The 22,315-nt window shown below is 40.3% G+C and overlaps 1 protein-coding gene across 11 annotated transcripts in view; it reads left to right on the forward strand.

Moving 5' to 3' along the window:
* The window catches only part of LOC109952324 (discs, large homolog 3 (Drosophila)), a 56,292-nt gene that overhangs the window by 13,288 nt on the left and 20,689 nt on the right, over positions 1-22,315 (forward strand). For 4 of the 11 annotated variants that reach the window (XM_020587386.1, XM_020587611.1, XM_020587539.1 and 1 more), the window contains exons 2-9: positions 11,456-11,509; positions 11,977-12,027; positions 13,175-13,299; positions 13,667-13,836; positions 14,169-14,305; positions 16,266-16,410; positions 18,560-18,722; positions 19,520-19,645. In XM_020587386.1, coding sequence (XP_020443042.1) covers positions 11,456-11,509; positions 11,977-12,027; positions 13,175-13,299; positions 13,667-13,836; positions 14,169-14,305; positions 16,266-16,410; positions 18,560-18,722; positions 19,520-19,645 — 971 coding nt within the window. The remainder of the gene's footprint in view (positions 1-11,455; positions 11,510-11,976; positions 12,028-13,174; positions 13,300-13,666; positions 13,837-14,168; positions 14,306-16,265; positions 16,411-18,559; positions 18,723-19,519; positions 19,646-22,315) is intronic. The other 7 variants (XM_020587851.1, XM_020588166.1, XM_020587927.1 and 4 more) reach the window with 3 other exon arrangements.

Here is a 22,315-nt window from a genome sequence, read left to right on the forward strand (position 1 = left end):
TCTGTGTGAGGAGGGTGGGGGGGGGGGGGTGTCTAAATGAGAAGAATGATGCAACACCTGGAATTCAAGAAAACAAGGTTTTGTCTGAACAAAGGTCTTGAAGAATTTCTTCCCATTGTTCACAACACATGAATATGTTGTGTAGCCAGTTTCAAATGTTAAAGCTTCTAAAGATGCGAAGTGAGGTGTGTCTTTTTGGAAGATGCAGCATACTGTTAGAGCTGTTGAATACGTCCATTTTTTTTTCTTATTGCAGTGATTTAATTTGTGCACAAACACTGACAATGATTATGTGATAGAATATTACATTTAGTGTGTTTGTTCTTTATTATTCCTTGAAACGCTAAGTGCAGACAAGTGAAACTTAATTACTATTTTAATTTCACGATATTGTTTGTTTAGAGCAAATATTAAAATGATACTTTTAAGTCAGGTGATTTAATTGTAAGACAACTGCGTTGGTTCTGGTTTTCATGTCTAAAGATGCATAGAGACAGAAGAAGAGTTTGACGCGTTGACAGAAATTGGTTCCTAGTTTATGCTCATTTACAAATAATGAGTATTAATTGTGTGGTCTACAAAAATGTCTGGAAAGATTGGGATTGGGATGTGGATTTTCATCTTATGCACTAATTAATTTTCTATCAATGCATTCTGAAACTAAAAGCAACTGTTTGTCTTACTGCATTTGCTCCATGTTTAGATGGCTACAGTCCATAAATTTTGTCTTAGTGTTTGGTCCAGCAGAACAGGTTTGTTGTGGTTTGACAGCCAGCTGGTGAAATGTGCTTCATCACAGGAGTCTCTGGTAAATGTGTTACAGCCTGAAAGGTTTGTGAGTTTTCAGATCAGTGTTTGTGTCATCTCTCAAGTCCAGTGGGACGGTCGCTCTGATCTCAGCAGAGGCACGTTCTTCAGGGGACACGGCATTGTGCCTGAACACAACCTGACGTTGGCAGAGAAGGAAAAATCTGGACCCTCGTCAGAAGGAAGATTGTTTTGGCAATCTCCAAAATGTTGCAAACATCTAAAACAATGCCCTGTTTTTCCTTCTGATCTTTGGCGCTAAATGTATCAGCATATGGCTAAAGGTTGTCAGGTATTCGTAACTATCACAGGGAAACTAGAGGCACGGCTCGTGTTTCTGTTGCCTCGCCTGTTGTTCTACTTACTGTAATTCTTCATCACTTTCAACACCTACACTTATTGTGAGCCAAAACGCAGGCAGGGGTAGTGAATGGAGATATGTGAATGTGTGGGTGTTGCCGAGTGGAGCTTATAGAACAGCATGAAACCTCAACCATGACAGGAGGATCTCTGCTGCTCTGTGCAGAGACAGGCTGTGCCCATTGGGAGGTGCTGACGTATGGTTTTCATTGGGCTTCATATCAAAGTTAGCCTTGTTATATTCACAGCGTTATTTTTACAGTGGATCTCTAAGTACTCTGTATTTGGTCTCAGCATATTTATCACTGTCTCATGATTTTGATTTGTAAACCAGCTGAAGAGCTGTAGTTACCGTTTATTCTTGTCCAACACTTTACAGTTAAAAAATCAAACATGACGTGTAGGTAAAGTTTTGTGGTGTAAAAGAAATGAGAAAAAAATGCTCTTCTATTTTTTTTTTTTTTTCAACTAAAAAGCATGAAATGGGTCTCTCCCCCTGACCCTGGGGGAGAGTGTCTGCGCCATTGCCAGGCCTATGAAGCAAAATCACAGTCCAATGTTCCTAATTAAAAGAGAAGAAAAAGTCTAAAATTGGAAGGGTCTAATTGCAGCTCAGAAGATTGTGTTCAGGGGTGCTCAAGAAAGGAATAAGGAAAATGAAGGTGACAAAAGTGAATCAGAGCAGAGTGGATTGCTCGCACTGACAAAGAACAGAACATTATGGACTATCAGGTGTGCTTTCTGGTAGTAAATAGTTTCGGACTGTTAATTTTTATGTAGAGGCCTTTTATTTGCAATGAGATACTTTTCTGAGAGTTCTTGTAGTCAATAGGTTTGGGAGTGAGAGTTTAGACTGATGGAGGCAGAAGAAGGCAGCTTAACATCGTTTTAAAAGAATAATGTGACACTTTGTAAAAATCCATTTAATCACTTTCTGGCAGACATTTAGATGGGAAGATTGATACCACTCCCACATCTGTACCTTAAACTGAAGGCTGCTGCCAGCAGAGGGGAACTGCTACTGTAGCCTGGCTCTGTCCATTAACAAGCCTTGCCAACACTTCTCAAGTTCATTAATTGTATTGTTATATCTTGTTTGTTTAATTTGTACAAAAAAACCCCAAAGTGTTTAAATGACAATTAGCCTTTTTACATGGCCTTAGTGTTTGTGTTGCACTGTTTCTTTGCTGGAAGCTTCTTGGAGTTTCTTTTGGTTTTTCCTACTGTCCAACTGGAATACTGTCATGTTTGCTTTGTGATTACAATTTGGAAATACTATAATGTTTTATAGAATTTCAAGAGTTATTTATGAGAGTTGTTTCAAAAATGGGTTTAAAGCAGTTTGTCAGTTCTGATATATTCACCTCAGGATGGTTTTACTTGTAGCTCACAAAGCACAAATGCCTCAGAGGGTTTTATGCAGAGAGACAGATCTATATAAACAGTTTACAGTAGCCTTTGTTAGTAGAACCTCCAGAACTGATACAAGCAGTCCCAATAAAGATGTAAATATTCTGAAAATATTTGATCCTGGATGCTTTTCTACCCTGTTAGTGGCTGTTTGTACAATGATATAGTGTATAGCCTCACCTTGTAATGTCAAGATAAGACTGTTACCTCAGCAACACCATTAGCATCTTCGCTGTGTGACACAGACCACACACTCTCACACACAAACCAAAACAGTGGCCATGAATTCAAATAAAGAAATCTAAAGAATTCACTTTTCCCACAGTTACGCCACAGCAGCTGAATAATGTACCCTTATTGACTGAGGAGGAGACGCAACAGTGGTGAAAGCATCAAAATGGCAGGATTCAGTTGTGTGTGTGATTGTGAGCTGTCACCGGTGCTCGGCACAGGATCCAAAACACCAGAGAGGAACGAGCTCAGCAGCTCTCTCAGCTTAGCAACAAGGATAGCAACTAGTCAGGAGGTAACATGCTGCAGTGACCTCTGATGTAAAAGAAGCGGTGGGGGTGGGGTTATGTGAAGCATACTGATGATACTCCTTCGTCACAGAGCCTCTCCACAGCACACGTGGGAACTTTGACCATAGCTATTACTTTGTGATTGAGCCTCTTGGTGTTGGCTCTGTGATCGTGACTGATGTAAATTAGTACAGCATTGTGCCTGGAATAACAATGGTTATTATTGATAAGTAATATTTTTGCAATGACGAACGAGTAGTTCTGTCGCCCACTCATTAGCAGCGGCGTCCAAATGGCAGGGATGACTCAGTCAGGGCAATTACACTGAGACATCACTTACTATGTCGCTATACATACATGTAAAATACTTCATAGGAGTAGTGCTAAACTGAGTAGTCGGTCCATTTTTGGAAATCCATTGGTGGATTAATATGCAACAGTTTTGATCAAGTCAATCAGTTTATACCAGTTTTATCATGCATTTTCTTCTTTCACCTTCCCAGGTGAACAACCTGCCACTTTTGTTTATATAATTGTGAAGTGAATATCACTTTGGGTTCTGGAAACTTGTGATGGCCACTTTTGACAAATTTCTGAGACCTTATATATGAAACAATTAGTTTATCTGTCAAAAAAGAAATGTTTTTAAATGAAAATAATCATTAGTTGCCACCCTGACTAAGAACACAGTGTGACTTTCTGTTGGGTTATAAGCCAGGTTTTCTTGAACTGAACATTATTTTGTTGAAATCTGTTGTATAGCAGGCCAAAATATATTATATTTCCTCATAAAATGTGTGGTATTTGCTACACCATGGAAGTAAGTCATCAATGTTCAGTTAATGCTGTGATTTAATAAGAAAATATAATATATACCCTGATAATTTTTTCATCTTATTAGATGTTAGTAGTCAGCCCAGTACAATGTGACCTTAGTATTGTCAGTGCTGGGCCGCCCACAATAGCTGAAATCATTATCACATTTATTTCAGAAGGATGTTTTCTGATGTCAGTAGTGTATATCACTATATAGCAAGTGGACGCAAAAATCACAAACAATAATTAAATGAACGGTCAAAACAATAACAGAGTTTCACTGTTGTTCATTACATGAGACTCTGCTCTTTATATCTGCAGGGATCTGTGAGCATGATAGGATCATAGATACATCATAGATATGATTCTAAAAGATCAAACTGAATTATTATCTGTCTCAAGTATAGTCAAATATAAAGGCACACTGGTGGTCAGACCTGATCAAATATCAGCAGACTTGTAGAAGGTCATGAATATTCGTTACACTGAGTACTCTTTCCTCTCTGGCTGTACTTGTGAAGGTCAAACTAGCCAGCTCTCATTTGGAGCTGCTCAGCATGACAGAGAGGTAAGCCAGAGCATGCTTTTATAATATTACATAAAGATGAGACTGGAGCATTGCTGACAGCTGTGACGGACTATTAATTACGGTTTTGTGAATGTGTGTCTGTGGTGTGTGTCGGGAGGGCAGCGTAGTCACAATGCTCAATCATCAGCATCAATTCCAAAAACTTTGAGCCTTAATGGGGCCGTTTTATAGGTGAACTAATTAATTTTCTTGTGGCTGCCTCCTTGAAATGAATGAATGCCTGGATTCAGATGGTGTTGTAGCAGGAGAGGAGGAGCAGTTGACCTTTACTGCTATGGGATTTTCTTTATTACATCTCATTAACCCGCCTTTGTCCCGGGCAAAGAATGCAACATTGAGTTTCAACAGCGTCAGTGAGTTAAGCATCTCTTGTTGTCATGTGACCATCTTTCTGAGCTCCATTCATCACTTCTTCTCTCACCTTGCCTCCTTCCCTCTGGCACAGCGGCCACAACATGAATGAGATGTTGGGTGCATGGTAATTGAGTAGATATTGATTGGACTGCAGCGTGGCCTACGAGAGGCCAATGAGAGCCAGAGATTCAGAGCTGCGTTTCTCATCCCACATTCTGCAGGAAAACAAAAACGCAGTACCACCAAAGGCATCAGAAAACAAAGGAACATTACATTTTCAGATAACAAAAGTACTGTATGTCATGCCACACCCTGTTCTCCTGTCAGTTATTAGCTCTGACTTCATGTCCAGGAAGAGCTTCCTTCAGCATTGGCTCTTGTCATTTGGCTGACTGGGCACATCATCAGAGCGAGGCTGACTGTCACATTTCACTGTGATGTCACCACTGGAGACTGAGCTGCCATGATGGTGTGCATTGGCATGAGAGGAACTGATGCAGAAATGTTTGCCAAGGAGGAAGGGGTTATTGTGCTGTCAGCATGCTCAGCTCTGTTGTTCTTCTGCTTTGCTCTACCTGTGAGGAAGATGAAGGTTTGAAAGCAGGGTTTTAATTTAACTGTAAGGTGTGACTTTCACTAGCAGGGATGCAGAGGCACCCACAGGTCATGCATGATAGATCAGCCTCTTTTAAACTTGCATCTTACATCTTAATTTTATTGATTTAATTGTGCTTTGTTATTGCGGTCAGTGTTTTGGATTAAACAAACAAGAAAATAATGTGTTATTATTGAGCTTTAGAGATGCTGGTAGATAGATTTTGAGCAGAGCCAGACTAGCTGCTTCCAATTACATTAAGCTAAGTTAGCAGTCTTTTGGCATATTTACTGTACAGTTGTGAGAGTCATATCAATCTTCTTATCTAACTCTAGGCAAGAAAGCTAATCAGTGTATTTCCCAAAATGTCAAAATGTTTCTGTCAGTCTGCATAATGTCCAGAATATCTGCCTGACAAAACATGTGCTATTAATGATAATGTGGGCAGATCAAAAAGACAGCGTCACATTCACATCTTTGAACACACAAGTTAGAGCATAGAGATGTTAGATAATCATTGGAATCAGTTCTCCTATCTCTATGGCAGCCATAATGTCATTTTTAAAGACAGCTTCTTTCCATTTAACTTATGACATATATGCATTTGAGAACAAGTGTGTGTGTGTGTGTGTGTCTGTGTCTGTGTCTGTGTGCGTGTGTGATGTGGACAAGGCAGTGCTGACAGGCACATCCAGCCCATGGCCAGGCATGTGCAAGGACAGAGCTGCATAAACCGCAGTGAGAGACCTGAGAATTGAAGCAGGGGAGGGGGCGAAACAGGCTAGCTGGCCAATACTGTGCAAGTACTGGTTACCATGGGAACACATGGATTATTTAACATTTTGGATGAAGCCTGTGCCCTGCACTTGTTAAGGTTTAGTGGGAGCCTTTGTAGCTTTACTGTCTTGAGGGTCTGCAGCCAAGGAAGTGTTATGTGGTGCAATGCCACCGGGACATAATACACATACACAGTGATGCTGAGAGACAAGGAACAGATACACAATCTCATCTGACAGAAGAATAAGATGACAGATTGATGAACAGATTGGTGAATGAAACAGGTGAGTGAGAGAAAGAAAGGACTCTAATGAGTGAATTTTCTTCATTTCTGGTGGTCAGCAGGGACTTGTTGTAATGATCTCATGCTGGGGAGGCAGTCTGGACTCATACAGGAGGTCTGTGTGTCCACCATGCTCAGTATATGCATGGGTGCCCATATATTGTCAAAGCCAATGTAGCCCTGAGCTCTGTGTTGCACGTGGGCAGAACTATAGTGCAACAACTGTCAGTGAAAACAGACTTAAATGATGAAAATTTTGAATTAAAAGAAAATAAAGTGGTTATATGGAAATCAAGCCCAGATTTGGTTAATGCCTGCCATATATATCAGTCCCACACATGCAGTGCAGACCTGTGTTTAAATCTGGCATCAACATGCAAACGATATCTGGATATCTATGGAAAAACAAGTGTTAATGTATTGTGTAAATACTTAAAAACACATTGTGATTAGATCTCATCTGGCTGTAAATGGCATCAGTACAGAATGACCCCATCATTAAGAGCAAATATGCCACCCAGCAAGTTGGAAGGCTGCATTACTTAGATCAATCTGACAAACGCTGCAAGCCGTAGCAGTAGCTATCAGGCTTTCCCTAGCAAAAGTTGATGAACATGAGCAGCACGTATCCATGGCATTGCTTTCTTTGACCTGCCAAGCCCAGCAGCCATTTAATGCAGAGGCCTGTGGACTGGATGTCCTTATCCTGCTAATAAATCTAGACACAGATCATATGAATTGAGGCCATCATGCCAAATTCTCCAAGTCAAGGAGCAGATTTTCATAGGCAAATAGCCTAAACGTCTTTCAGGTCTCTGACTGTGGATCATTATGGTTTAATTAGTGCTTTTACTTTGTCACAGCCTTATCTTTTCAGTGCAGACACATAATTAAAATATCTTGCTGTACTGTTGCTGCCGTATTTATCTTTGGTTGCGCCAAAGGTTTTACCAACAGACATGTTAAGTAACTAAGCGCCTTTACTCAAGCACAATTTTGAAGTATCCTTACTTTATTTTCTTCTACTTCATACTTTGACTTCACTACATTTTACAGGCAAATGTTGTACTTTTTACTTCTTTGTATTTATTTGAAAATGTTAGTTACTAGTTACTTTTCAGAATTTGATGAATAAGACAGAATACAGTTTAATCACAAGATTTTGTTGATTCCTGGTGGGACGCTCACAAGCTACATAGTCTCTCAGGTTTCACAGTAGTAAAATTCAGGTCAAGTCTTAAATGATTAAATTAGTGTTTGTCACCTTTTTATCCTCTGAGGGCCCATTATAGCCCAAACAGGCCCTGCCTCTGGTATGTGTCGTAGACTTGGTCAGAGCTCATGGTGTTTAACCAGCTGTCTTTTTTTCTTGTGCAGCAGCCAGCAGCAGGTCAGAGTAGGCTACCGACACTCCCAAGGAGGGAGGGGTAATCCAGTTTACCTGAGTAAATTGCTAAATGTTAAAAAATACATGTTGAGATTATACATGTAATGATTATCATCCTTTATTCCTTTATGCTATGCAAGACTCAGATAGATTATGCAGCAATCCCAGACCGATGGGTTTATTGTCTTTCAGTTGGACTTGTAGGTTCACTGATCTGACTGGGCAGCATTGGTCCATCACGATGTTTATGATGATCACTACACACATCATACTGTAACAGGTGTGTCTCCCCACATGTGACAGCAGTGGATGCAGTGGCTTAGTCTGTCAGTCACTAAGAGACAATAGTAGCCAATATATTCCCGTGTCGCCCTCAGGCTTTGTTTCATCACTGATTGCTGTATAGCTATTGGCCTCAGGATTTTCCATTTACAATAGACTGGCATTAACATGACTGCTGTGCACGTTACACCCATAAATACAGATGATGATATGAACTGGACTCTAAGATGAAGGGAAGAAAGGTGCAGAGTATTCATGAGAAATATACAAGAACAAGCGGAGCAACTGTAAGCAACTGTTAGTCCATATGTAGAGTACAGCAAAGGCCTGATTGTGCTGACTAAAGTGGGTTGGGGGTGAGGTGTGGTGGGGGTGGGGAGCCCCAGCTGTCTAGAGTCATAGCACATCACCACTGAGTGGGGCAGGTCAGATTTAGAGCTGCTGTTCATCTCGAGCGCTGCCTTCATTACCATGTAACTCAATCAAAGAGAAGCATGTAGAAGTGACTCCTGCGCAGCTTGTGAGGTGACAAATTATTCTGAACAAAGTGTCTTTTTAAGATTGTGTTTCAAGTTGTGTATTGTAGCCTCGTGCATACTGCATATTGCAAACCCTTGAACGGTGTCAAGTAGTATAATCTCAGATGTTTTTAACAGTACTGTATATCCAAAGAGTTATCCGAAGTGTACAATACACCGAACAGCTGAGTACTTAAGTTAAATTTATTTTTTCCTTTTTTGTTATAATGATAATTGATCCACCATCATTGGTTTATACCATCACTGAAGACAAATTCAGTGAGCAGGACTTCTCTGTGGCCACTTTACATTTTTATATGGTCAGTGTGATATAATGACTCATCAGGTGTTTCGTTTGTTGCATTAGTCAATCAGACATTTCTATCTTTTCATTTTTTGATTTTGATTTTTTTTTTTGGTTAATTTTTCAGAAAATGTAGACAAAATTGATATTACAGACTATAAAATTGCATTTACCCTGACAGAGGATTTTGTCTATACAGTATCTGGAGTGGCATATGTTGTGATAAAGTACATTTTCTGGAATTTCAGTTGTGAATTTTACATCTATAAATTAATAAGTAGAGGGTGATATTGACAAAGTTAGTTAAAACAAATACATCCCTATATATAGTGTCTGTGTGTGTGGTTGTTTGTCTGCATGTGAGCCCTGTGATAGACTTGCAACCTGTCCAGGGTGTAGCCCGCCTCTCGCCAGATGCTGGCTGGGGTTGGCTCCAGCACCCCCCACAACCCCGTTCAGACTAAGTGGTATAGATAATGGATGGATGGATGGATGGACATCCCTATATATATAAAACAATATAAAGTGGGACCACTACTGAAGCTTTTGAAACACTTAAAACAATTTGTATCTGATTATTATGAAAACTGTCAAATAGAAAAACTTTCTGTTCATTTTATTAAGCTACAACAATCAAATAATAAATGCAAATTTAGTGACTAAATTGTACGGCAGCTTTAAAGCCAAATACCACATAATAGTGAATATTTTATCACAATATCCTATTATCTTAATTTAGTGTCCAGATCCGTGTGTGTGTGTTCAGATAATACTGTACTACACTGCTATAGGCTGTCAATCTTTTACAGATATCACTGTAGCCAGTTTAATGATATACAAACCAATGACACAATAACACAGTTTACATGTATGGGCTGAGGTTGGGTGAGGAGGGGAGGGGAGTTGTGAGATGAACAGCTAGTGATTTTCTCCTCAGTGTTGGACCTCAGGAAGTGTAAGGTCCCCAAGCAGCGCTGTCAGCTTCCCCTCACCGACACAGCTCAATCAAATCAATAGAAATGAGACAGCTAGTGTGCCGGAGGACGGCTGTCAAGCTGCTCCTGACCCAACCAGTGTGTCTCCTCCTTCACACTTATGCTTCTCTGTTTTTTTTCTTCTGAGGTCTCAGCTCTGGTCTTCTTTGGCCTGAAATGAGGAAAGAAACACCAGCTGGCACAATAGAGCCAAGAGGGAAAGTTACTTGAATTTTTAAACTTAATATGTAACACCTGGGTTTAACTGGTTTTTAAAACTTAGCTCATTTCATGTGCCCAAGTGCTCATAAAGGAAACATAATACAAAGAGTAGTCAGTGCTGTACATTTAGACCATCTGAGGTAAAAAAAAAAAATTCTCACTTAAAATCCATATATAGTTTTCTTTTGTTGAGAACATGGCAGAAATGGCAGAAACAGCGTCGGAATATATCGTACTAATGTAGAAATTCCTACTTCTTGGGAACATCGACCAATCAATCAATACGGATTGATCGTGTAAGCATTTTTAACAATTAATTAATTATTTTTAAATTGTTATGCAACAAAAGTCAGAAGACTGAAAAATGCCCAACACCATTTCCCAGAAGCTACTGTGATATCATCATGCTTTGTTTGACCAACAGTCTGACACCCAAAGATATTCAGTTTGCGTATAAAAAACATAGAATGATTATTGTTATATATGATTTTTATTTATTGATTAACCAGCTATTCTAAAAAAAAAAGAAATTAGTGAAGAATGCCCATCACCAGAGGCCATGGGTGCATCCTTAAATTGTTTGTTGTGTTCAACCAGATGTGCAAATGGCAAAAACAATCAAATAAAGACTTAAATTTCAGAGACGGGAGCCAGTAAATGTTTGGTATTTTTGCCTTAAAAAAATAATCAATTACCACATTTATAGTTGCACATTTCATTCGTCAAATTAATCAGCCAGTCATTACACGTATCAAATAATCCAGCGCCCCTAAATTACAGTGTTAAATGAGGTTATTTAGACATTCTGTTATTATTATACTAACATTCTGTTAGTATTCTTACAGTATTACATAGCCTGTCACGTTAGCTACATGGTTGCCGAACCATAAAATCCTACATTTTGTATGTGATACTATGTGGTGTTATCTCTGCGTGTGAAATGAAAGTGAAAAGGAGCGGCTGAAGTGGGATAAAGGTGCTCCCAACAGCTGGAACACAAGCCGGTTTGTTTTATGAGGTGACTGCAGGACGTCTGGCTGTGGCGCTTAATAAGTGGCAGTCTCTCCGCCCCAGCCCTCATTCTCAGTCCTCACACCTTTCCACCCTCCCCTACACCCTCAGTCCTGAGGGGACTGACCGGCTCTTCCTATGGCATCCGTTCGCTGTGCTCCCAAGTGATAGCGTGTGTACCACATTACATCTTTGCGCTGCCAACCTCACATACTGAGATAATGTGTATTTCTTCATTTTTGCAGGCCAACCCTCCCCCCATCATTGTCAACGCAGACTCTCTAGATGCAGGCCCTTATGTAAGTATCTGTTCTCTCTCTCTCTGTGCAGTCTATAGCTCTCTCATTCACACTCCCTCTGTGTCTGTGCATGAGCATGCTTGTGCGTGTGTGGATAAAAAAGGCCTCCTCCTGGTAGCAACATGCTGTTTGCCATGTGGACCGACATCCATTATCCTATTGACCTGTTTGTTTGTGAGGCATGTGCATTCTGCAGTTGCACATTTAGTGTCACAAGTGTATATGCAGTTTAAGAAAGCATTCTGAAATCAGAACTTCATAGGAGCACAAACTGGTGAATGTATCTTCTCTATGTTCTGTCACTAATCTCTCCATGGTCCTCATGTTCACTCTGCACATAAGTCTACTCTTTATTGATAAAGGAATTAACTGACTTATTTGCATGCTGCAGCTTTTTCTTACTATGTCTTTAGAAAGTGGCATAATTCAGGTTCAGTCATGTAACTAACTGTTTTTTATTTTGACAGGTAAATGGCAGTGATGGGATGTATAAATATGAAGAAATCATTTTAGAGAGAGTGAGTTTTTACATCTTGTTAAAATTTTTTTACACAATTTAAACATTCCTCTTTAATTTATTTACTGCATGATGGATGGATTTCTCCCCACTAGGTGGTAGCAAGCAGCTCAGTCTTAAGTCACTGAGTCTAAAGAACATGAAAACCACAGAAAACTCTTAACTTCTGTACATTTATATGAGAATCACATGAGATACTGAAGCTGTAGCTGTTACATCACTGCAGGATCAATGTCTAATGTGTGCTGTGTCATGTGAGTATGAGAATAACGCCACTGAGGCATAGCTTTTTACATAATCCTGATGCACATGTCATCAGCAGACGGCAGAAGTGTGAAGAGCTCAAAAAAAAATCAGCAGGCACCACTGCACTTGTCAGCGGTGGTTCAGCTTGTAGTGGCAGGCTATATGTTTTTGCTCTCATTATTCCACCCACATATAGATGCATCTTCGAACCCATTATAGATGCACAGTATCTCTCTGGCCCTTCCACTCTTAAGTGGCATTTCTGCATGCGGAAAGCTTAAATAACCTAACCAAGCTGCACTTTAAAAGGTCTGTGGGTGTGTAACATTTGGTTCTAAGGCCCAGTGTACTCCTCTCAGCTCCAGAGCAGCACACTGGGAGGCCTCAGCCTCCTCTGTCCTAATTTGTTGCGACTGTTGCTCATTAATTATAGAAAATAATAAAGTGAAGTCTTTTCTCAGCTGTCGTATTTGCTGCCTGTCTCTGTGGCCATGTCTGTCAAATGCAGCTTTGCGCCTGGACCCACTGGATCCAAATAGATCCTTTGTCATTTCAGGGACAGGAGGTGGTAGAGTTTGTTTCCTGCAGAGAGTGACAAGATCTGTATCACACAATAGAAATTATGGTTTTCGTCTCATCTTCACTTTAGATCGAAAGCCCACTTTTCTGTGACACAGGGCATTTTTGACACCGATGCTTCTCTGTACGTTGATGGAATAAGTGTGACATTTTGAATGAAGTGCCCTCTTCTATTGGAATACATGGCATTGTCATCTGTCACATGCAAGGATCCACACACTTATCCACAAAAAAGAACATCAGAAGTGCCTGGAAAAATGCGTGGAGCAGTTTGTGTTATTTATTATTTTATTATTAAAAAGCCAATCCTAACCTGTGTGCAGGGGAACTCTGGCCTGGGTTTTAGCATTGCTGGAGGAATAGACAATCCCCACATTCCTGATGATCCGGGGATCTTCATCACCAAGATTATCCCTGGAGGAGCAGCTGCTATGGATGGACGGCTGGGGTAAGTTCTCTTCCTCACCATGTGACCCTCCTCCTCTTGCTCCTCACCTTGTTCTTTCCATCTACTCTTTCCAAGCTCCCCTGCACCTGCTTTACTCCCTCTACTCTAACCTCTTTTTAACGCTCCTCACCCTCATGTCCCACCAGGCAGTGCTGTGTGGGTGGTAGCTCTCTGCCCCCAGGCTCTGTGTGTTTCCTCACAGCTGTGGTTCACTGAAAAACCAAAGTCTGAAACATATAAACATTTTTACATCGAGTGCTTTTTTTTTATGTGCTTTGGAAGTTTCTGATTCTGATGCATTCCACTGCTGTTGATTGACAAGCTGGTGTGTACAATATACTGTATAGTAAAACTTTTCCCTCCATAGGGTTAACGACTGTGTGCTGCGTGTCAATGACGTGGATGTATCTGAAGTGGTACACAGCCGGGCGGTGGAAGCCCTGAAGGAGGCGGGGCCTGTGGTGCGGCTGCTGGTCCGACGGAGGCAGGCCCCGCCTGAGACGATTCTGGAGGTCAATCTGCTGAAAGGGCCCAAAGGTCAGACACACACGACACACTTTGATGCAAATATACAAGTTTACCGTCACGCATTCTTATTGCATATAAGAATGCAGTAATGCTGAATGACTACTACACAGTTTTTAGATTCATTAATGATACATTTATAGATATAGGTGTGGGGTTAACTTACTTCTTCAGGATAATTGGGCATTAAAGCTGATAATATAGACATAGACTACAGTTGTAATGCTTTATTTGCTAATGACTGAACTATTCACCATAGAGGAAGCAACTAGAGACGTATCTAAGCATATATAAAAATCACAGTAGATATACTGACTATCTGACTGTGTGTACTACTTAACCAGGACTGGGATTTAGCATCGCTGGAGGGATTGGGAACCAGCATATCCCAGGAGACAACAGCATCTATATTACCAAGATTATAGAAGGAGGAGCTGCCCAAAAAGATGGACGTCTGCAGACTGGAGACCGCCTGTTAGCTGTATGAACCTCTATCTGACTCAGACTCAGTGTTCACTTTTGGTGTTTTTGTATTTTACTGATGAGTTAAACATGAATGCAACAATAGTTGTTAGTACTGATTACAAACAGCTATTGCTTCATCTGGGAAGGTATGTTCTCTCTGTGCCCCATTCTGTCATTTTGAGCTAAATAAGACACACGACACACATTTATGACTTTGTGCATGATGAGTATTTAGCAATTGGGCAATGATATTGGACAATACAAAAGGCTGGGCATCAGCTGGGCACGAGAGAGAGATTTATTTTTTTTACACATGTTTAAAAGTGCTATGTGTCAAATCAAATAATTAACCTCTACATAAAATTGTATTTACCCTTATCACTGAACTTTCATCATTACATATGCATTTATAGACATGCTATATAGCATTCACCCTTTCAGTGCACGTGATCATAGTGAAGCACAAGTTACAAATCTCATTAACGCTTGAAAATATATGAAAAACATATTGCATGCTGGACACTCCACTGTCATCGTGAGAGTCAACAGAGAAGAGACAAGCTGTTACTCTTTGGAGAAATAAAAAGTTGTTTTCAAGTTCCTCGATCAGCCATAACATTATGACCACCTGCCTAATACTGTGTACACAGGAGTCAGTGCAGCAGTTGATCGGCACTCGTGTCACTCTGCAGCTCACTGTGCATCTTCTGTGATTCTGTTTGCTTCCATAGTTCTACTGTCAGGAAGAGCACAGATGTGTCGACCATTCAGTGAAAAACTTCTCTCAAAGGAGTGAAAACTGTGGTCGTAGGGACAAGTTAGAGATCATTTTTAGGACAGCCTCCCCACTCTAGGTGTGATATCACCTCTATAGCCACTGAATGTTTCTCTTCATAGAGACCAATGTGCAGTATTTTTCATTTTCAACCAGTTTAACTAAACAAAATAGAATCTTTTGAAAAGGATGAATTTAAAAGTTTAATCTACAATAGATCAACCTCATCATCAGTGAGCCTTTGGCGTCCATCACCCTGTCACAGGTTCACTGTTTGTCCTTCCTTAGACTCTGGTAGGTACTGTGAGGCGTGTTCTTTTATTTTGAAAAGAGAGGTGCGTAAAATAAAAATCACCCTAACAGTACTGACCACCGCAGACTGGGAACACCCAGTTTTGGAGGATGCTCTGACCCAGTCGTCAGCCATCACTCAGTTTGGACCTTGTCAAAGTCACTCAGATCCTTATGCTTGTCTGCTTGCCCTGCTTCCAACACATCAACTTCTCAAGAACTGAATGTTCACTTGCTGCCTAATATACACAACACACTGACAGGTGCCACTGTAACAAGATATATAATGTTATTCCCTTCACCGGTCAGTGCTCATAATGCTATGGCTGATTGGTGTATTTACAAAGAAAAGAATTTTGAGCACTGTGTCTTACATTAATAAAAGGCATATAGATTGAAAGGACTGCTTGAGAGAGGTTTGGTGGGCCTACTGCATATCTAATATAAAGTATATTAATTTAGACATATATAGAAATATAAATGTTTTATCAAGTGAATATGTCTTATTATGATGATCAGGATCCAGTCCATTTTCAGTTTTCAACACTTCTCAGTTCACATATGGTATACTGTATCCGTTACTTTGTTCTGCAATTCAGTGAGCACATACCTTCAAAGTAGCCGAAGCTGTTCATAAACATAAAAACAAACTTGAAACTCAGAGCATCTTTCAAACCTCTACCTACTGCTTTTGACCTCTCGACACTGCACAACACACCAACCTTTCACTCTGATGTGGCAATGCACTGAAATTTCATAATAGCTTCAAGCTATGATTCATTATTGTGTTGGCTGGTGTGATGGCTGCTGTGATGTGTGATGCTGTCACAGTGCAGTGAAGACACAAGGTGTTCAGGTGTTTATACAATAATCCATTCTCCTCTTTTTTCTTGACAATCATCCCATTCAGGTGAACAACATTGTGCTGCAGGACGTGCGTCATGAGGAGGCGGTGGCTGCGCTAAAGAACACCTCTGATATGGTTTACCTGAAGGTGGCCAAGCCAGGTCCTGTGCATCTCAATGACATGTATGCCCCTCCGGACTACTCCAGCAGTACGTATCTATGTCTTCCTGTTGTTCTAGTTGTCCTTATTTTGCAAATACTGTTCATACACGTCCAAGTCATAAACTACATTTTATATTAGCTAGCCATCAGCAGCCAGCACCAAAACGGGAACAGGTTTATTTATATATAATGTATGACAAAAGGTAAAGACTGATTTATAAGTCAAGGGCCATGTTAATGCACTTTGGACAGGGAATCATCTTTTCAGCTTTATCAAAGATGTTTCAGTGGGTCTGCATGAATTTTTGTGTTGGATCACTGTTCTCTCCCCAAAACTGCTATGCCCAGACACCCACATGGTGAATGTAGCGAATGCTTGCACACACACACACACACACACACACACACACACACACTCCTTCCCACAGCAACAACAAGCGCAGTTCTCTGCCTCCTACTGAGTGTGGACGATTTCTCACATCCCACCTGCTCATGAGAGCCCACGATCTTGAGCTGCAGCATCTCAAATTTCCACAGAACAGTGATTTAGTATTAGGAGAGCTATTGAAGGCTTTTTGTATGTTCTAAATGTTTGCAGTTGTCTGGGTTTAAGTGTGTCTTTAATGCATGCTTAACCCCACTCTGACAGTATAACTGGTGGTCAGCTGATCTGGATTTGAAACACTTGTTTTATCACGCTTTGCGGTCTCCATCAAGAATGTAAATTCAGGGAAGAGAGGCGTTATTATGCCTGTGATGAGTTTAGGTGTTTAGGTGGTTTGTTCCCAGTTTTTCCTTTTAGGTGGCAATGAGATTGGCAGATTTAAAACATGAGGTGTAGATTACTGAAACATCTTTGTTCGTTAGTCAGTGCTAATTGACTGTTATGCACAGACATAGAATACAGGCAAGAGATGATTTAGTGTGTATAAAAAGCCTTTCCTAAATGCTACATTCTTTAATGGAAGATTCTGGTTTTATGCAACCTGGGTCTTATTTTTGTAGTTTTGGCCACCAGTTCTATTGCTAATAATATTATCACTAGGTGGGAACATAGAAGATGCTAAAAAGAAGATAGATGGGGTAGGAAACACAAGCAATCTGATGATCCAACAGTTTAAGAAGCACAGACTGATCAAACTTTTTTGTAAGAGATATTAAATTATTACCCACATTTTCAGGCATAAACATTTACAGCCTGCACACTGACTTTTCGGGTTCACCTACATGTTGACCTCCTGTACATGTACGTACAGTTTTCCTCTACACTAAGACTATAATTGATATTTTGAATGAACTAATTGTAGTTTTTTTCTGTACTTCAAAAAAGTGATTTATATAATCTGGAAAAACTGTTGCCTCATGTACGGTTTATGTGATCATTTGATGTGATGTGATGTTTATGTGATGCTTGTTTTTCTTTCACCTGACTTGGTTTTTGCACTGTCACTGCATTACCACATCTCAGCAGCTACTTTGGTAGCTATGATGGTATCATAACAGTCTTACATAACAGAATTATGGCCCAAACATTTAAAATAAGGCCTAAGTTATCAGAAATATTTATATATCCAATAATTCTTTACTGTAAGATAATAAATAAGGTGTACTATAAAAAGACTGACTCTAGAACCATGCTTTCAGCTCTATGAGGCTGTTTTTAGGCACAGTTATGTTTTGAGCTAAATGCTAATGTCAGCATGCTAACATGCTCAGTGGTGATACTGAAATGCTGTTGTTAAGCAGGTATACAACTGTATATTTATTTTGTTTTTATGTTGTGCACATTGGGGGTCATTGAGCTGGAGTCAAATTCCTTGTATTCTTAAAATACTTGGCAATAAAGTTTATGCTTATGCTTATAATATATACCATGCTCACCAAGTTAGTTCAGCATGCTATTATGCAGACATTTGCTAATTTAGCATTAAATGCATGAGGCCATTACAAGAAGTAACTGACAAACTGAACTTTCGACCTGCTGGTGGGATTAGAGGATCATCAAACTAAATAGGATTCAACCTGTGGGAGCCATAATTCTCTTTATAGAATTTCAAGGCAACCTAACCTTTCAGTCTGAAATAAAGTGGTGGACTAATGGATACCATTATTTGGTCCTAGTGTAGTGATGTGGTCAGACTTATGCAGTCTTCCTATTGCACCTCTGTTGTAATCATTCTTTCTTTCCCCCTACTGGTCTGGCCCTCCCTCCAGCCTTCCCCACCATGGTGGACAACCACGTCAGCCACAACTACATGGGGGCAATGGAGCCCAAGCCAGTATACCCACCGTCCCAGGTTACCCCGTCCAGGTACTCGCCAGTTCCCCGCCACATGCTGGGGGAGGAAGACTTCACAAGGTAGGTTTCAGACCGGTTCATCCATGAATGATTCTCCGCCCATACATTACTCATACAGACTATATGAGTGTAGGTTTGAACAGTCGTAGCACATTGTGGATATCAGCTAAAGGGCTTCTTGCATTTTCTACTGTTGTAGCCGAAAGTGTAGAAACATGGCTGTAGAGCTAAATTGTATAAGATTAAATGATTCCATTTTTGAATCTGTTATTTTTATTTTTGCATGGGTTTCTCTTTGTTTTTAGTAGCCTCAATTTTGTTGTTGTTTTATAGGTGTTGTTTGAAGATATTTGTATGTACAGTAGTTTAAGCTTCTCCCATGAAGTGTTTGATGAAGCCAAAAACATGGTTTGCTTACATTGTGGTGTGGACATTTTGGTGCATACTGTATTATAGCTGGACATTGTGTGGTGGCTATGTGTAGAGAGAGGCCTCTTGTCACTTCTTGTATTTGCTATGACTGAGGTTTAACATTTGACCTCCTATTCAAGTATTGGATCTGAGGTAGCATTCATAGGGGCTTGATTGGAGTTTTCCACAAGGCCTTGAGTCATCATAACCCACAGCTCTGGGGTGGAAGGCTGTACTCCCTCTGTGTGCGTGTGTGTGTGTGTCTGTGTGCGTGTGTGCATGCATTTATGTGTCTGAGTGTTGTGGAGTGAATGTGTTACTGGATGAATGTTAGTTGTGTGGTCCTGTAATGTCCTTGTATGTGCATGTGTTACATCTTTGTTGGTATGTGTGCATTATTTGTGTCCTACACTTGTCCCATTCACTGTGATTCCTGTACCCCACAGCAGGGCTGAACCTATTTACAGTGTCATCCACAAACCTGGGGACAACAAGGTGCCCCAGGCTCACTACAGAGGCTTCTGTCCTTCCCCTGCTCCCTTGTGCCAAGGTCCTCTCCCCTTCTCTGGCAGGTACTAACATAGTCATCACACCTTGCTTAGCTAACCCTCCTGTCTATAGCTCAGCATTTGGATCTGGCATCATACAGGAGTAGGGCCAGAAGGAACGAAGGCCATCTGCCTCACCAGTACTACGTTGTGTCACATTTGTGTGCAAGTAACACAATGAAGCGGTGCAATAGGCACAAGAGAAAACGAGGAATGCAAGGGAAGGGGGTGGCGGGGAGATATTTGTGTTGACAGAGCAGGACTTTTTTTCACTTATTTAATCTGCTGGTACTTTAAGGATATTGCTGCTTTTCTGTTTGTATAACATGCTATTTGACTCATATGCAGCTCCTACTTCATTTTTTATGACTTCACATAAAATGTGTTGAAGAATTAATACTTTTCAAACAACAACAAATTGACTGCAAAGTAGAAATGAGAAAAAAAAGCTTATTATTTTTCCCCCTTTTGTATGTTTTCTTGGTTTTTGCTCTACTTTTCATATTTTAAAAGGTCTGCCTCTAGTCATTATTGTCCATCAGTTTTCTACTAATCTGCTCACATCCATAAGTATCAAACAATAGTGCCCTGTTCGTGGCAGTTTAAAAAGGAGTCATACCTGCTTTTCACAAACACATCTCCACAGGAGTACAGCCAAAAGGGCTTCACGCTCCCACAAGCTGCTCAGTTCCATCTGTCAGGAGGCATCGACAAAACTAAGCCTCAGTCTCAGGCCAAGCTACTTTCATTAGTGGTTACTGCTGAAGACAATTATATACATGATATTTATGGCAATGCTTGTTTTTTTTTAATGGTTGGCATCACTAAATGTGCAAAAGGCCTCCTGTTCGTTGATTTTGTTTTGCTTTGTGTCTGACTTACTTAGATTATACGTATCTACAGTCTTATCCTTCGTGCATCATCTCATGGATAAATGTCTTGATGTTTCTGTGTGTGAACCATTGCTTTTACATAATGTGTTTGTGTTAAATGTAGCCTACACTGTGTAACATATATGGCACACACTGTGTCGTGTTTTCCTGTGTGAGTGTAACTGGTAAAACACATTGGAAGCGTTTTTGGAAGCGTTTTCTACGCCCGTCTCACGCTGCAGATGGAATTCCACTATATCAAATGTGTCAATCCATGAGACATGTGTCTCCCATAGAACCCTCACGTTTTTTTACGCTTCATGTTTATTTTTGCCTCTCTGCTGCATTTAGTGAAGCATAATCTCCACAATCAGCTGTTTAAATCACACAAATCTTGTTGTTTTCTGTTTCTACTGGTATCTGTTATAACTGATCAGGCTGCTTGAGTTTCACTTTCATTTTCTCCTTTTGTAATAAGTCAGAGAAAATCAATAAAATCAATAAATCCGTAGGCTATATAAAAACGTGATTTCTTCATGATGAGCTTACATGAAAACTATTTTTGTCCACTACACTTGTCTTGTTGATCAGCCTGGAATAGACCTTTTGTCCCTCCACTGTCCTGCTGACCGAGAGACAGCTGTTCTGATGACTTTAAAGACACGGAACGTGACGCTCACGTCTTGCTTTCAGTGTGGATTGAATGGAATCATGCTTCAGTAGCGCTTATGTCTCACTTCCACTGTGTTGTATCAGTAAGAGATAAAAGGAAAGATTCTGGTTTTGTAACTAAAGGCAGGTTATGGTGGACAGGAGGATAAGAAGGTTTATTTGAGCTGGCCAACACAAATGTTCTGCTTTGCTTTGGAATGTTTGCCTGCTGCTTTATGTAGGTAAATATAAACACAAAGCCTTGCTGTTACCATAAATGTAATGGGGAATAAGAGCCTGATCCAGCCAACAGACCAGTAGCAGCAGACAGTCTCACAGCTGTCATGATTCGTCTGCATACTGGGAAAACCAGGCCATGCACTCAGGTCTTACCCAAACATCATCAATGCTGCCAACACCAATCATATACTGTACAGTGACATTCACTCATAATGTGCTGGCAAATACAAGTACACATGTATATACACATACTTCAACACAGACACATACCTGTGGGCAGTCTGCATACCAGACTTGTAAACTGAAAGACTCATAAATCCGTGGTGCAAATAGGAACAACTTAAGTACTGTGACCATGCATGCACTTGTTTGTCTTGCACCTGGACTGCAGCAACAGGTGAGTTAAAGATTAACTTTATGCCTCACAAACACAAAACCTTTGACTGGACAGCGCAAGAATTCAGTCGTCAATAACAAGGAAGGCCTTGACCTTTGCTAGCACTTTTAAAGGCTGCAAAAGCACGAAAGGGAGTTTAAAACAAAAGTAATCACAGCAGAATTACTCCTTTTAAGTGCTAATCATTTATTGCTCCGCTTTTAGTCACAATGAGAGGCATGAAATATCTTAAACTGTGTCTGACTTCAGCAGTGAATACATATTTCCCATGTCAAATTAAAGGAAAATAACAGGCCATGAAGAAAAGACAGCTACAGAAAATCTATGGCTGCAATTTAAATTCTGAAAAGGCAGTGGGAGATAAAGCAGCATTTTAATTTTATCTGTATATGTCTCCATACTTAAGTTGATGTGGATCCATTTGGGGAACGAGAGAGATAAAGTGCTGTGAGAGGTGGTGTCTATCTGTGGAAAATGGCGTCCATCTGCAGTGTCCACCATTAATCAGCCAAGCAAGGCCAATTACGGGCCAGA

This window comes from Monopterus albus, unplaced genomic scaffold (genome assembly GCF_001952655.1).
Source record: "Monopterus albus unplaced genomic scaffold, M_albus_1.0 scaffold2.1, whole genome shotgun sequence".
Taxonomy (NCBI): domain Eukaryota; kingdom Metazoa; phylum Chordata; class Actinopteri; order Synbranchiformes; family Synbranchidae; genus Monopterus; species Monopterus albus.